The 16,785-nt window shown below is 44.6% G+C and overlaps 1 protein-coding gene and 1 pseudogene across 1 annotated transcript in view; both read right to left on the bottom strand.

Moving 5' to 3' along the window:
• Positions 1 to 1,113: 1,113 nt before the first annotated feature.
• Positions 1,114 to 16,785, bottom strand: part of Cfap107 (cilia and flagella associated protein 107) — a 19,098-nt gene continuing 3,426 nt past the window's right edge. Inside the window, 3 exon segments of the mRNA NM_001109629.1 lie at positions 1,114 to 1,523; positions 2,423 to 2,600; positions 5,717 to 5,830. Of these exon segments, the coding sequence (NP_001103099.1) occupies positions 1,342 to 1,523; positions 2,423 to 2,600; positions 5,717 to 5,830 (474 nt within the window). The 3' untranslated portion in view covers positions 1,114 to 1,341.
• Positions 11,391 to 13,133, bottom strand: LOC101241876 (ubiquitin-conjugating enzyme E2H pseudogene; annotated as a pseudogene).

The following is a 16,785-nucleotide window of genomic DNA, read 5'->3' on the forward strand; positions in this document are numbered from 1 at the left end:
GTGGTGTGTGCATGCTCAAACTTGCCCTCCCCTCAGAAGATATGAAAAATATCCTGGAAAAAGGTGCCAAATTAGAATCATATCCTTAATTTGGGACAAGTTCCCATGGCCAGTGGACCACTGTTCTGGGTGAGAACAAGGCTGTTTTCCCCCCCTCAGGAAATCTACTTTATTCCAACATCCTTAAAGATCTCTCCTTCCCAGACCCCCAAAAAGATCTGGGAACCCAAGGCAGAGGACAATGTCCCATGACTCCCTTTATGCCAGCATACCCATTCTGTAGCCTGAGCAAACATCAGTGAGATGGACGTCTTTCCTATCACCCGCTATTTTGATATACTCCCCAGGTCACTGTCCCTTTTCTCTGCCGTTTCCTCATTGGTCTCAGAGCCAAGAATGCTTCTCACCCTTGGGCCCAACATCCCTTGAAAGTACACACGAACTTGTAAAGATCTAAGGGAGTCTGTGGCCTCTCTCTGCCTCAGTTTTCCCTTCTGTGGAATATGGGAAAATCAAACAAGGACCTGTGATGAGGGTTGCCGAGAAGGTTCAGGGAGTAAGGTTGCTTGCTGCCAAGTCTGGCCATCTGAATTCAAGCCACAGAAGCCAGAGAGAGGAGAAGCCAGAGGAGAGAACCTGCTCACACTAGTTGTCCTCTGACCCCCCCCCCCCATTTAGGAATGCACACACGTGCATACCCATAAACAAACGAACACATTTTAAAGGGCTTTGTGATGGTATTAATCCTGATGGTCAACTTGACAGCTCTAGATTCATCTAAGAGACAAGCTTTGGGCACGCCCATGAGGGATGATCTAGATTGAATTAACTGTAGGTGGTGTCACTCCATGGACTAGGATTCCGAGACAAAAAGAAGTCAACTGCTGAACCTACCTCTCACTTGGGACGCAAGGGACCAACTACCTCCTGCTTCTGCCCCCAGGCCTTCCCCAGCTTAATGAACTGTACTCTGGACCCATGAGCCAGAACAGAACCTTTTTCCTTTAAAGCATTTGTCTGTCAGATCACAGTGACCAATGCAATGGACTCAGGACCCTTTTGCTTTTCTCCTATAGTGTCTCTTTGTCCTCTGTACACACTTGGCTTGACGGTCGTGTTAAAAAGCTTTAATTATGGGATGTAACCCAAAACAACCTATGAGTTTAGAGACAAGATACCATAAAATACAAATCATGATTCCAAGAGATTCCTACACTCCACACAAAACAATGGTCCATAATTCATTCTTGGGGTACATCTGCAGATGTTTGCTATCTCTCAAGTCCAGTGAGGTTGTGGGGTCTTCTGGCTCGGGCCAGACTGTAAGTGGAGTGGTAATTCTCAGGAGCGTGGCATAGGCTGCAGTCGAGTGGGAGGGACTGGGATGGCATGCTCCCTTCTGGACATAGCACACACGGGTAACCTGGGGTAGGATGTAGTGTAAATGCTCTCTTTCAGGCCAGTCTTGGGAGCAAGCCACTTTTGCTGCAGTTGCTCTAATAGTCCATAGTTTGTGGGAGGTCCTGCAAGAGAAACCAGGTTTGAGTGACACAGGGCTTCAGGAGTCTTGCACATAGTGGTTATAAGAACACGTGGAAAGGGCAGTGGTGGGTACACGCCTTTAATCCCAAAACTTGGGACGCAGAGGTAGGCAGATCTGTGTGAGTTGGAGGCTAGTTTGGTCTATAGAGAACACACACCGTAGTCACATCACCCATCAGAGCAGTAAAGCCAATTAGTTCTGGAATGGCATATTAGTTGCCCACCATGGCAATTTTGTGCTAATGGAGACATCTCTAGGAGCTGCCGGGTGTGTGTGTGTGTGTGTGTGTGTGTGTGTGTGTGTGCACAATTGTTCACACTCCTGTTACATTTTCCAGGCCATTATAAAAGAACTAAGGCTAGCAAAGTGAGCAGAGGCCAGAGAGGGCATGAAGGCATGAACGAATGTCTCAAAAGCTCTACCACTACCTGTTTTATGTTTTTGTACACTATACACCCCTATCTTGTTTATTCAATCTCCTCTTATTTATTAATAAGATAAATATGTTTCCTTCTTGGATCAACACCCTGAAGGTGAAAATGTATGCTTAGCGTCACTATGTCCCCTAGGTACCCTAACGAAGATTCAATTATTGTGCACAGAGGGAAGGCCCAGCAGAGGAGTAGAGAATGTGTTGTTTCTGACCACTTTTGGTCCTAGTAAACAGTCCCCATGACATACAGGTGAGGCTGTCATTACAGAACCATCCCTGATGTCAAGGAAAGGAGGCAGGTGTAGTTCCAAGCCACACACAAACCTCATTTTCCTTTGACCTCACCCTCATGTAGGTCTTTGTGATAAGAGCCCACCTCAGCCCTGTGCATCTGTGGTCCCCTCATTGAATAAAGACAGGGGTACAATCTCCAATTATAAAAGTACCAAGAAGGGGAAAGTCAGACTTCTCTGGCAGCCACAGCAACTTCTGTCCATTCCAGGTACGCAGGGCAGGCAAGCTTGGGTTATAATTGTGCCGATTGTAGTGGTCATCATAGGTGCTGATCAGATAGCGATGCCAGGGCTCCTGGTGATGGGTCATCAGGTAATTGTGTGGGAGACCCTGGAAGGACACAAGCAGTCGCCATATTATCCATCAGAGCAATGTGTCCCTTCCAGCCCAGGATAAGGGCAGTGACCACCTCCCAAGAATCTCCAGGGGAAAGAAAGCCTCCATCGGTCACCAGAGACTTCTAAGGGCCACAGAACTGTCTATCTCACCGGACCCCTTCCTCTTTCAGTTATATACCCCTGCTCGCTGCTTTCACATCTCTGGCCAAGTACATTCACCCCCAGGGTGAACTACAATGGTAAATTAGTATTAAAATCAGGACGATCTGCTGAATGGAAACTGTCAGGGCCGCTCAGGGTGCAGCTTTGGGATCTGACATCACATCCTTTGGTTCAATCTTTCCTTGTCACCCTACCTGCCTGTTTCCAAGGCAAGGGGGCATTTGGGCCTCACGGTCCCTTCATTTACTCTTGGAAGACCCAGAGAAGTGTCTGCAAATCGCCTTTCCCCAGGAAGGGTTTACGATACCCTCAGCTTCAAAGCAAGGAGCCCTCTCTTCGGTGAAGAGTTATTTACCAGGAAGGAGAAAACTGTTTTTCTGCCTTTGGGATGCCTGTCTGAAACTGGAGTTTCCCGAACGAAATCCTTCTAGCTTCGAAGGGAATTCTAGGGAACAGGACTGATTGAGGGGATGGCGTGTTTGTCGTGGGCTATAGAAATCCTGTACCCCAGACTTCAAAAGGTGATCCCATTAATTAAAATCAGAGCACAATGCCAGAGAGAGACGAACGGGTTAGACTGGATATGATGCAGAGTTCCCAAGCTGCACCAGGAGGGACTAGGAGTGGCTTTGTCATCTAGCCAGTGAGCTGGTGGTATTCCCTGGGTGATAGAAGGTCAGGGGCTAACAGAGTTTTGTTGGCGTTTCTTTGGGTTCTGAGTGCCGCCCTGCTGTCTCAAAAATGATACGGTGGCAAAATATTTTCTTAGACCCTTCGGCTCTCATGAGGAGGGGCATGCAATACCATTTATGGCCACACGAGGTGGCAGAGAGCAGGCCAGGGACAGCCAATTAACCTTGAGAGAGGGACTTGGCGAATCCTTAGGAACAGAGAGAATATTGAGGAAGGAAGTTCTGGTTGTTTGGCTGTGTGTGGGTGTATGGTGGTTGTTGTTGAGTGTCAGGGAACTTTTTTGAGAAACAGTTTCTCTTTGTAACAGCCCTGGCAGTCTTGGAACTCACTCTGTAGACTAAACTGGCCTCGGAATCACAGAGACCCACATGGTTTCTACTTCCAGACTGCAGCAATTAAACTGCTGGGCCTTCAGGGGAACTTTAAAATAAATATGTTATTTTATCTTTATTTATTTGCGTGTGTGTGCGCGTGCACGCGCGCCTGCGTGGAGATCAGAGGTCAACTGGCAAACCTTATGCTCTCTCCTTTCACCAAAGAATAGTCAAGGGATGGGATGTCAGGTGTGGTGATAGGAGCCTTTTGCCGAATAAGCTACCTTGCCAGCTGGCCCTCATGAAGGTTTTGTTTTGTTTTATGGTTGGTGGTGTTTGTTTTTGTTTTTAAAGATTTATTCATTTATTATATATAAGTACACTGTAGTTGTCTTCAGATGCATCAGAAGAGGGCATCAGATCTCTTTACAGATGGTTGTGAGCCACCATGTGGTTGCTGGGAATTGAACTCAGGACCTCTGGAAGAGCAGTCAGTGCTCTTAACCGCTGAGCCATCTCTCCAGCCCTTGGTGGTGTTTGTTTTTATTTTTTGAGACTGTGCCTTTCTGTGTAGGCCCAACTGGTCTGGAACTCCCTATGCAGACCATATTGCCCTAAAATTCATAGAACTCCACCTGTCTCTTCCTCCTGAGTACTGGGATTAAAGGTGTACGTCATCACACTTAGAATCTCCTGAAGTGTTTTATTGTCATAAAACAAATCAAAGCCATAAAATGAAGTATTTTCCAAATGCATCAGTTGGAACATCAGGTAGGTAAGTTGTAACAAAATGGAGAAACCTCTGGGACATGTCTCAGATGCTGTGTGATGAAGTTCTCAGCTTTGGTTAGGGGAGAGCTAGGTTAATGCATTTCAAAAGGATTTCCCCAGATAGCTAGAAGGATGTTGGGTCAGACACAAATGCAGTGAGTGGCTGTTAAGAGGAAGAAGTTGGCTCTGTAGCTGTAACATTCTGAAACATTTCAATCAGAAAGTTCTGATCAGTCAATCAGGCTTGTGGAACCTTTTAACACAGGTGCAACACCCCCCCCCCCCCACCCCACCCCACCCCCCGGGGACTTCAGTCCCTGCTAAAATGAAAAGAATTTCAGTTCATGATGAAATAAAATTAAGTTGTGCTGGAGAGACGTTTCAGCTGGTAAAGCTGCTTGCTGTCTGGGGACTGGGGGTTGATCCTCAGGTTCCACATGGGGGATGGAGAGAACTGATTCCTGTAGATTGTCCTCTGACCTCCACACGTGCACACATCCATTGGTGTATCCCACAGCGAAGGAACAGATAATTTTTTAAGTTAAAAAAAAATTAAAAAAGGGCTGGAGAGATGGCTCAGTGGTTAAGAGCGCTGACTGCTCTTCCAGGGGTCCTGAGTTCAAATCCCAGCAACCACATGGTGGCTCACAACCATCTGTAAAGAGATCCGATGCCCTCCTCTGGTGTGTCTGAGGACAGCTACAGTGTACTAGTATATAATAGATAAAAGAAGTCTTTTTAAAAAAGAGAAGAGATACATGCACGGTCTGATTTATAGAAAAGCCACTCACTTGTTCCTTTACCATTAAGCCACACAATTTGAAAGAGTTTGTTCCCTGCCTTTGGATTCTGAATAGCTGATTTCCAGGGTCCCTCCTTACACTAAAATTCTGATTCTTACAAACCACACTTTACTCCTTCCTTTCACCCACCTAAGTTTGAACAGGTGCCAGGCAGATAGAATGGGGAGGCAACAGGCTGGCAAAACAAAACACTCAGGATTCTCACTTGGGATTCTCAGAGTGTGGTGGCACAGAGCACGACTATGTCCTATGGATGAATGCTGACAAGCTTGTCCCCATCGGAAGAAAGTCTGGTAGGAGATGACCCTCCCTGATGTACCCAGAGTCTCTGAAACACTCCCACCTGCTAATAAATGTCACTTTACCTCCATTTTCCTTTTTGTATACCACCGAGAAATGTAGTCTGGTCTGTGGTCTGGGAAGGGAATATATTCCATCCTGTAATTGCACTGAGGTGTGTGCTCAGTGGCTTTGGTGAACTGGAAAAGAACATATATTCATGAGAACATCTGAGATGCTGCCTTTCATACCCCTGCTTTATCCCTCAGAATATAGGCAGGTAGAGAGTGAATTAAAAAGTCCAGGATAAGAAGGGCTTGAGCTAAAGGTCTCAGAGTCTGTCTCAGACTCACTTGGCCACTTTCCTTTGTCCTTTCTTTTTTCTTTCATTTTATTCCAATTTTTATTTTTATTTTATGTGCCCTAATGTTATACCTTCATGTATGTGTATAGGGGGGTGTTTGGTCCCTTGGAACAGTTGTGAGTTACCATGTGGTAGCTGATAATTGAACCCGGGGCCTCTGGAAGAACAGCCAGTGCTCTTAACCACTGAGCTATCTCTCCAGCCCAGATCTATACTTTCTCATTTTGTTCTTGGCATTCCTCTATGCTAGTAGTTCTCAACCTTCCTAATGCTGCAACACTTTCATACAACTGTTATTATAACTACATTAACATGTATAGTATGTGGTGACCTCTAACTCTACAGTTACTCTCATTGCTATTTCATAACTGTAATTTTGATACTTTTATGAATCATAACACGAATATCTGACAGTCAGGTTATCTGGTATGTGACTCCTGTGAAAGGACCATTCAATGATAACTGACCACTGCTCTAAAGTCTCTTCCTTTCCTTTCTCCTTTCTGTTCCTCATTTTCCAACCCCTTCTTCCCTTCTTTCCTTCCTTCCTTCCTTCCTTCCTTCCTTCCTTCCTTCCTTCTCCCCCCCCCCCCAGTTTGGTTCGGTTTTTCGAGTCAGGATTTCTCTGTGTAGCCCTGCCCTGAAAGTCACTCTGTAAGCCAGGCTGGCCTTGAACTCACAGAGATCCCCCTGCCTCTGCCTCTTGAATGCTGGGATTAAAGGCTTACACCACCACCGCCTGATCAATTTTAGTCATTCACATTGTTATTCAGTCACCCCCAATATTCCTATCCAGAATGTCCACATCCCAAACACCAGTGCCCATTCTTCTGGCCATGTTACTTTCAGTTTCTATGAGTGTGCATATTCTGGACACCCAGAAAAGGGGTCACATAGTGTTTGTCCTGTTACACTGAATGCATTTCACTCATGTCTTCAAGATTCATTCACGAGGGAGGTTATACAAATTTCCTTCCTTGTAAAGGCTGTATGACCTGGCATATCTTGTTGACCCATCAATCCGTGGGTGAGTACCCACATTGTGTGCCTCTCTCTTGGCTAAATGTGAAGAATGTTGCTCTGCACGTGGGTACAGCAGCATCCTTCTGAATCTCAGGTTTCATTTTTTAAAAAATATTTATTTAATTCATATGAGTACACCGTCACCGTATTCAGACACACCAGAAGAGGGCATCAGATCCCATTACAGATGGCTGTGAGCCACCATATGGTTCCTGACAGTTGGATTCAGAAACTCTGGGAGAGCAGTCAGTGTCCTTAACCACTAAGCCATTTCTCCTGCCCCCAGTTCTCATTCTTTTCAAGTTATGTACAGAAGAGCTGGAAGCTTATGTGGTCATGATATGTTCAATTATTTCTATTCCTTCCCCCCTCTTATTTTAAAAACATTAAAAAATTAATTTTATATAATAAAATTACATATATATATAGTTTATGGGTGGTTGTGAGCTAACTTGTGTGGTGGGAACTGAACCTAGGTTCTCTGGGAAAAAAACAAACAAACGAAAAAACAGTAGTCTTAACTACTGAGCCATCTTTCCAGGTCCTCAAAATTTATAATTTTAGATTTATTTTTATCATCAAAATATATTTAACAAATTCTCAAAGAATAAATAAAAACACCTCTAGTAGATTTATTTGTTTTTATTTCATGTGTATAAGTGTTTTGCCTGCATATGCCACTTGTGTGCCCAGCGTCTTTAGACATCAGAAGAAGACACTGGATCTCCTGGAAATGGAGTTGCAGATAATTGTGAGTCTCTGTGTGTGCTAGGAACTGAATCCAGGTCCTCGGAACAACTATGCATCTAACTATTGAGTCAGTACTCCAGCTCTATCTTAAAAGAAATGTTTTTTGATTTTTATTCACTATAATAATTGTATGTATGTCATCGAGTGTGCATATGTACAGGTGCCTGAAGAGACCATTAGTATTAGAATGTACTGATATACTGAATATACTGGAAATATAGAGGCAGGGGGAGCGCTGCCTGATGTGTGTTGTAGTAAAATAAAAAAAAAAGTTTCTTTTATCCCACACTAGATCCAACATGACATCTGTTGGACATCTTCATCTCAGTCAGGAAAGTGCCTCACCCGCTCTGCTCCATCCCTTATCACTCTGCCGATGGCCTCCCTCTGAGCCTGGCAGCAATCTCTCTACCCATCTAGTTCCCAAGGCAGGTTGCCACCATGCCAGACATACACATCCCAATTCTGTGGCGGCCCAGTGGGTCCAGCCACCACACACTCTCTCAAACTCAATTAAATCAAGAACACAGAACATGATAACCTCTAACCCAATTGATAAGATATAATTTGCTCATCTAGACCTACAAAGTCCTGTATCCCTTAAGAATATTCATTAACAACCTGTAAATGTGCAGAGAGGAATCTAAACATTGGCCTCCATGTTCTCTCAGCTGCTTCCCTCTCTCTTGTTCCTGTCTCCTCCTCATCCTCTCTAAAACTTTTCTCCTACCCATCCTTCCTTCTCGTCCAATGGCAGGCCTTGTTTATCTTGTACCTGCCCTCACGTGCATAATGACATCATCCTACAGATGTGGGTATTGGGAATCAAACTAGGGTCTCTGGAAAAGCAGTGCATGTTCTTGACTGCTAAGCTATCTCTCTAACCCCTTAAAAACAGTTTTTAACATGTATTTATTTGACAGGGTGGGGGAATGTGGCGTATACGTGTGTCTGATGCATGTGTGGGGGTGAGAAGACAATCTAGGAATCAGTTCTCTCTTTCAGCCGTGTGGGATCTGAGGATTAAACTCAGACCATAATGCTTGGCAGTAATCCCCTTTACCCACTGGGCCATCTTGGTAGCCACCCCCCCCTCTCTCTGTCTGTCTCTCTGTCTCTCTTTAAAGATTTAATTAATTAATTAATTTTATGAATATGAATACACTTAGCTGTCCTCAGACACACCAGAAGAGGGCATCAGATCCCTTTACAGATGGTTGTGAGCCACTGTGAGGTTGCTTGGAATTTAACTCAGGACCCCTGGAAGAGCACTGACTGCTCTTAACCTCTGAGTCATCTCTCTAGACCCCAAATATATATTTTAAAAAAGAAAAGAGGGCTGGAGAGATGGTTCAGAGGTTAAGAGCACTGACTGCTCTTCCGGTCCTGATTTCAATTCCCAGCAACCACATAGTGGCTCACAACCATCTGTAAAGGGATATGATGCCCTCTTCTGGTGTGTCTGAGGACAGTTACAGTGTACTCATATACCTAAAATAATTAAATCTTTAATTAATCTTTCAATTAGAAGTTCATCCTTGAGAAGGACTCTTTGTCTAGCTCCCAATGCTATTGCCTGAAGTTTGTTGTATGTGGGTAGGGCCCAGTATCCTGCTCTCATCATTTTTCTTTCCTTCCCTCTCTTCTTTCCTTCCCTCCCTCCTTCCTTCTTTCTTTCCTCCCTGCCTCCCTGCCTCCCTTCCTCTCTTCCCTTTCCTTCCTTTCTTTTTTATTCTGAGACAAGGTCTCAGTATACAGCTCAGGCAGGCCCCAAACTCAGAATGCTTCTCTGCCTAGGCCTCCCACATACCAGATTAAGTGTGAGAAGGTAGATGGGTCTCTAACCACTGAGCTACATCCCTAGCTTTTTTTTTCTCCTCCTCCTCCTCCTCCTCCTCCTCCTCCTCCTCCTCCTCCTCCTCCTCCTCCTCCTCCTCCTCCACCTTCTCCTCCTCCTTCTTTTGACTCAGGCAAGTCTTGAACTGATGATCTTTTGTCTCAGGGTCCTGGGGTTTTGTGCCACCACACCCTCTGCACCATTATTCTTAAGAGGTTATTAGTTTGATTTTTTTTCTTCACATCTTTGCCTTGATATCAGGGTAATGCTGGTTTTATTTTTTCATTTTATTTCCTCCCCTTCAAATTTGTAGAGTATTTGAGAAGGATTGGTGTTAGTACTATTTTTAATTTTTATTTTATAAAGTAAAACACGTTAAGTTTTTTACGTGGATGCCTGTCTGTTCACCAACTGCATGCAGTACACACAGAGACCAGATGATGGCGGCATTGGACGCCCTGGAACTGGAGTTACAGATCCTTGTGAGCGATCGCGTAGGTGGGTCCCATAGCAGAGCCGCTTTAACCGCTGAGCCTTCTTTCCAGACCCCAGTGTTATTATTATTTCTTTTTTATTTTCCTTCTTTTTTAAATTTTTTCTCCATGTTTGATGAAGTTCCCCAGTAAGTTCTCTGTCTTGGAGTTTCCTTTAAGGTTCTGATTACAAATCCAGTTTCCTGATAATTATAGATCTATCTCAGGCTTTTTTATTGATTTAGAATTCAGTCTGATAGATTGCGTGTTTCTAGGAATTTACATATCGATTTTCCAGTTTTTGCAGGGGTTGGGAAGATGGCCCAGTGGTTAAGGGCATTTGCTGCTCTGGCAGAAGAAAGGAGCCTCCAGTACCCATGCCAGAGACTCACAACCTCTTCTGATTCCAGTTCCCAGGGTTCTTATGGCCTCTTCTGATCTCCATAGCATTGCATTCATGTGGCGTGTGATTAGATACACATAAATAAAAATCAAATCTCAGAAAATAATTTTTAGTATAGTGATTTCCCCACTTTCATTTTACTATCTAAAGTTGTTTTCTTTGTCATCAATGGACTATGAATTTTGTCCATTTGTTTCTTTTTAAAAATATTTATTAGCGCTTGTGAGTTTGTACAGCGTGGGTGGACTACATGGTGTGGTATAGAGTGGTGCATGTACATGTGTGAAATGCATGATGTCTGTGTAGAGTATATGATGTGTCTAATATATGGTGTGTGTGCATCGTATGTATGTTGTGTGCAGTGTACATGGTATATATAATCTATGTGGTGTGTGTGGAGCATATGGTGTGGGAGGTTTTTATGGTTTGTGTAGTGTGTACGGTTTGTCTAGGCTGTATGTATGTAAGTGTTTTGTGCGAGTATGTTGTGTATGGTGTGTGTAATTTGTGTATGTGATGTGTAAGAAGGCACATGTTGTCCCATGTTTGTATGTTGTATATGTGGTGGTCAGAGGACAACATCTGGTGACATTCTTTGCCTTCCCCTTGTTCAAAGAGCGTCTCTTATTGCTGGCCACTGCACTGTCCAGCCTGGGCTGGCCTGCAAGCTTCAGAGAATGCTTGTCCTTTTCCCTCCCCTTTGGCTATAGGTGCTGAGATCACACACTTGCCACCACAGCCAGCATTTACAAGGACTCCTGGGATCTGAACTCAGGTCCTCAGTTTTACACCATGTGCTTGTAAACTGGGTTAGAATCATCGGAAAAGAGGGAACTTCGATTGAGAAAATGCCCCCATCAGATTGGCCTGTAGACTAGTCGGTGGGAGTATTCTCTTAAGCCAACAAGTGCACCGGATGGCAGTTACTGGTAGCAGTGGGTCAGGCACTTCCAGCTGTCTGACTGGCTGTTATCACAGAGGGAGAAAGTGTTATCCCCTCAACCTGCCTCCGTGACAATTCACAAAAGTGGTTCTTCCCCACTTCGAGACACTTTGGTACAAAACTTCCGTTTGTTTCAACTGTTACCCATTTCAAAATTTAAGATGTTTTGGGTCTCAAATATCCCCATTACCCACTCCCATAAGCAGCTGGAAGCTTCCAGGAGCAAAACTACGGCTGAAGTTCAAGGGCCATGCAAGGGCTCAAGTAACGAGGCCAGCCTTCCTCCATCTGATGCTCCACTGAGCGCCTTGTCCAGGAAGGAGACTGTCTCTTGGTAGGTGGAAATTAAATCTGTAATCTGTCTAAGTACAATTCACACAGATTTTAAAAAAAAATTGAAAGAAAAAAAAGAGGGACAAACAAAAACCAAAACCCCTTCCAGTTTCACGGCTCAGTCCAGGGGAATGGTCTCTAACAGGCCCAGCTCTAGATCAGATGTCACTCTACATCTTCTTGTCACCTTTCTCCTCCAGTCCTGTTCTCTCAAGGTGCTCCTCTGGATGACAAGCTGGACACCCAAAAGGAAATGGGTTCAGAAAATACTTCCCAGATGTCCTCCAAGGCAAAACCAATGTGGTCGCAGGTCTGGTAGTAGAGAGGGCGGAAATCTACCTAAAAAAATTGCATTTAAATCTGAGTCAAAAACCAAAAGCCCTGAGTCTCACTTCTCATCAACTTTGTCTCATGTTGTTCCACACCCTGCTTCTCACACAGGGCCACTTAGGACTAGGGAGCAGCTAACATGGACAGAGCGGCTAGCTTTGCAGACTCTCAAAGCACAAACCCCTTCCTTTTCACTCTGAAAAAGCACGGTTCTATCTTCATCCAAGAGCTGGAAGATTTGGTGTGTTTTTTTGGAACCATCAATGAAAAGAAGCAAACTTTTCCTGTTATTTTTTTTTTTCATGTTTACCAATCAGAGCGGCAATCTCTTGACAGTTCAGTAGCACACAGGCTGACTTGGCCAAATGGACTTATGAATGGACGCATTTGGAACGCATATCGCTACCGAAACGGAATGTGGGAATATTCCATGCACTTCGCCTCTCATGTTTAGGATACAATAGTCTTTCTGAAAAGCAGATGCCTTTTCTACTACAACTCCTTGTCCTGGGCCTCAGCTTCTGATTAGTCAGACATAGAACTCTCCAATGAGCTGTCACCAGTGCCCTTCTTCGGTTCCTTCAGGCCTCCGTTGCATACTTCAGGACGTACTCTTTAATTTTCTGCTTGTATTTCTCTGGTCGGTGGAGGTACATGGCTGCAGCAGTGACACCATTGAGAGGATCTATGGGGTTAGGATAGGCCAGCAACTGGGGCACAAAGGCCTCAAATATATTGGTAAGATCATAGAGAGCTGTCCAAGTTTGATTAATTACATCTAGACACACAGTTCCTGACGCTTCATCAATGTGAGGAAGGAAAATTTTATTCATGAATCCTACAGATGGAGATTTGAAAGGGTATTTATCACGAAGGTCCACTCTAACTTTCCACACCCCACCTTCATATGGAGTTCCCTGTGGTCCATAAAACTTGTAGGATTGTAACTCCATGTTTGCTTTCAATGAGCTTGACTACACCCGTGTTATCCTTCTCTTGCAGGATGGCGTGGTGTCGCTGCTGCTGCTTCCTCTCCGCCTGCCCTGCTGGCTCTCCATCTTGGCTCCCTATCTTGGCCCCGGGCCCGGCTCGCAGGGCCCCGCAGTCTCGCCCGCTCCTCGGCGGAGGTGGCAACATCCGCGCGGTCCCGTGGGGTCCGCTCAGCGGCCGCCGCACCCGCCCCGGGGAGGGGAACACCCCGCACTGTCCCGCCCAGTGGGGCGGGGACCGAGGGGCCCGCGTAGCTGCCAAACAGCTGTGGCTCCGCCCGGGTCCAGGCAGCCGCTGCTCCACACTGTGCACCGCCCCCTCCCGCCTGCGCTCCCTTGTTTGCTTGCCTGCCTGCTCCCTGATTTCTACATGGTGTCAGAAAAGGATCTTTGTTGGATTTCGGGTTTTTTGTTTGTTTGTTTTCTGTTTTTTTTTTTTTTTTTTTGGTGGGGGGTGTTGTGAGACTTGTTTTGTGACCTATGACATGGTCCTAGGAATTTGTCATGTGTGCTTGAGAAACGTGTATCCTTGGACCGAACCCAGGGCCTAAGCGCTCTACCCCTGAGCTAAATCCCCAACCCCTAGATACATGCATATATTACGTTCAAACAGTTTGCGGTGGTGCTCAAGCCCTTTGTTTCCATGTTGACCTTCTGTTTGATTGTTAAATAAAGCATTAAGATATTTTTTTTCTTGGTTTTTCGAGACAGGGTTTCCATGTGTATTTGTAGCCTTGGCTGTCCTAGAACTTACTCTGCAGACTATACTGGCCTTGAAGTCAGAGAGCTGCCTCCTGAGTGCTGAGATTAAGGGCAGCACAACCACCCAGCTTGGGATAATTTTAAAAGAGAGATTGTTTTTGTTTTTATTTTACATGTAAGAATATTTTGCCTTGGGCTGGAGAGACCACTGGCTGCTCTTCCAGAGGTCCTGAGTTCAATTCCCAGCAATCACATGGTGGCTCGCAACCATCTGTAATGGGATCTGAGTGTATTCATCTACATGAAATAAATAAATAGATATTTAAAAAAAAGAATGTGGGGTTGGGGATTTAGCTCAGTGGTAGAGCGCTTGCTTAGGAAGCGCAAGGCCCTGGGTTCGGTCCCCAGCTCCGAAAAAAAGAACCAAAAAAAAAAAAAAAAGAATGTTTTGCCTTTATGTGTTTGTGTGTACTGTGTATGTGGCTGGCGCCTGTGGAGGTCCGAAGTGGGCATCAAGTTACAGATGATTGTGAGCCACGATGTGGGTGCTGGGAATGGAACCCAGGATTCTCTGGAATAGCAGCCAGGGCTCTTAACTGCAGAGTCATCTGTCCAGCCCCTGTTTCAATCACTTAGTGAATATTTATTTCGAGGCCTAAAGCAGGTTCAGACTAAACAAAATGATACTGTAATTTCTTATAATATAAGCCCTTAATACAAAGTTTCTGAAATCGAGAAAATCAAGCCCGGACCACAGGACTTGAAACTTGCCATGAACCCTGATGACCAGAGTCTGATAACTGGGACCCACCTGGTAGAAGAAAAGAACTGACTTCTAAAAATTGTCCTCTCACCCCCACAGTGTATCAGCAAAAGGCACCACGCCCAAATACACATAATTGAACAATATTCGTTCATTTGTTCGTTTGTTTGCTTGTTTGTTTGAGACAGGGTTTTTCTGTGAAAGCCTCGACCATCCCAGAACTCATTCTGTAAATCAGGCTGGCCTTGAATTCAGAGATCCACCTGCCTTTGCCTCAACATTGCTGGGATGAAAGGTATAAGCCATTACGCCCAGCTAAAAAATTTTAAATTCTATTTTCAGGGCTCAGGGAATATAGGTCAATGTCAAAGCGCTTGCCTAGAATTCACAAGACCCGGTGCTCCGCCTCCAGCATCAAAGTAAATCTATCTTGAAAATTTACCTCCCACGCACTTCAAGGTCTCCTTTATGCCTGCCGCTTCACCAGTGCCTCCTCATGACCTACCTGATAGGCACACGGCATTCTGTAAATGAGTTTCCCAATTAACCACAATGCCAGTGTTCTACCAATGTAAATAAACAAACACAAAAGCCCTCAAGGAGCTCAAACCCACAGTTTATAAGAAGAAACGCACACAGCGTAAGGACTGTTAAAACTGTAAACCTCTTGTCTCTAGCTACAGTTCGTTAGATGTGCAGATGGGACTACACGAGGCTTCAATTCGCTGCAACAAATGAGAGCAACATTTTAAAAATTCTATTTCCTGATTTAATTGGCTATGATATAGGTTTCCTGTGATGAAACAAGACTGTGTGTGTTTTCAAAGCTTGTCACATATTTTCTACATAGATGCGCGGAGCAGGGGTGGCTGGGGTGGAACATGCCATATATGGGGAACTCAGAGGACAATTTGTGGGAGTCAGTTCTCTCCTTCCACCCATGTGGCTTCCAGGGATCAAACTTAGGTCATAAAGCTAGGGGACTGGCACCTTAACGCACTGAACCATCTTGCATGTCCTGTTTTTTTTTTTTTTTTTCTTTTTTTCGGAGCTGGGGACTGAACCCAGGGCCTTGCGCTCGCTAGGCAAGCGCTCTACCGCTGAGCTAAATCCCCAACCCCATCATGTCCTATTTTTATTTTATTGCTGTCACCAATGACACCAACATGAGTTCTGTGTTCGTTTGCATAGATCTACAGCTTTTATATATTTCTCCCCTAAATTGTGTAGGAAGTAACAGGTAGTTACAAATTTTAAATTACATAATATTGTTTTTTTTTTCTTTTTATCTTTGTGTATTTTCATTTAAGGGAGCTATCGTCCCTTTGTCTTGACTTGAATGATTACGTTGGAAGGCGGGTCTCTGGCTCTCCAGAGCTCCAGCTGATAAACTCCCTCAGTTTTTGCCTGTCTCGAAATATCTTCATCACTTCCTTGTTTTTAAAGGGCAGTTGTGTGAGCTATAGAATCCTTAATCGACAGTTCTTACTCTTTACTTTGAATATGTTATCCCACTGCTTCTAGATTTTTTTGATGTAAAACCTCCACTGATATACTCTGGTAAGTTATCATTACTGTCCCTGATATATTATTGTTCATGGTCTTTCTATCTTCCTTCCTTCCTTCCTTCCTTCCTTCCTCCCCTCCCCCTCTCCCTCCCTCCCTCTCTCTTCCCTTCTTTTCTCTCTTCCTTTCTTCCTCCTCCTCCTCCTTCCTCCTCCTCATTCTGTAGATTTATTTAGTTCATGTATATGAGTGTTTTGCCCGCATGCATATCTGGGTACCATACACATAGCCTGTATGCCTTGAAGGCCAGAAAAGGGCATAAGATCCTTTGGACCTGGAGTTACAGGTGCTTGTGAGTCACCATGGGTGCAGAGAACTGAACCTGGGCCTTCTGCAGGAGCACACAAGTGGTCTTAACTGCCGAGCCACTTCTCCCACTCACACTTCTGAAGCTTTTAGGACGCCCTGCTTCTTTGGTTTCTAATAGTTTGATGCCATGGGTCTCTAGATGCATTTATTCTCCTCGGAATTCCTTGAACTTCTTAAAGTTCATAAAGTCATGTCTTTCCTCAAGCTGTGATACACACACACACACAAACATATAATATACACACATATATATATAATATACACACACACATATATATAATACACACACACACACACACACACATGCACACACACACACAGGACCTCTTACAGATCACAAACTCACACAGATCTGCCTGCCTCTACCTCT

This window comes from Rattus norvegicus, chromosome 5, assembly GCF_021556685.1.
Source record: "Rattus norvegicus strain SHRSP/BbbUtx chromosome 5, alternate assembly SHRSP_T2T, whole genome shotgun sequence".
Classification (NCBI taxonomy): Eukaryota; Metazoa; Chordata; class Mammalia; order Rodentia; family Muridae; genus Rattus; species Rattus norvegicus.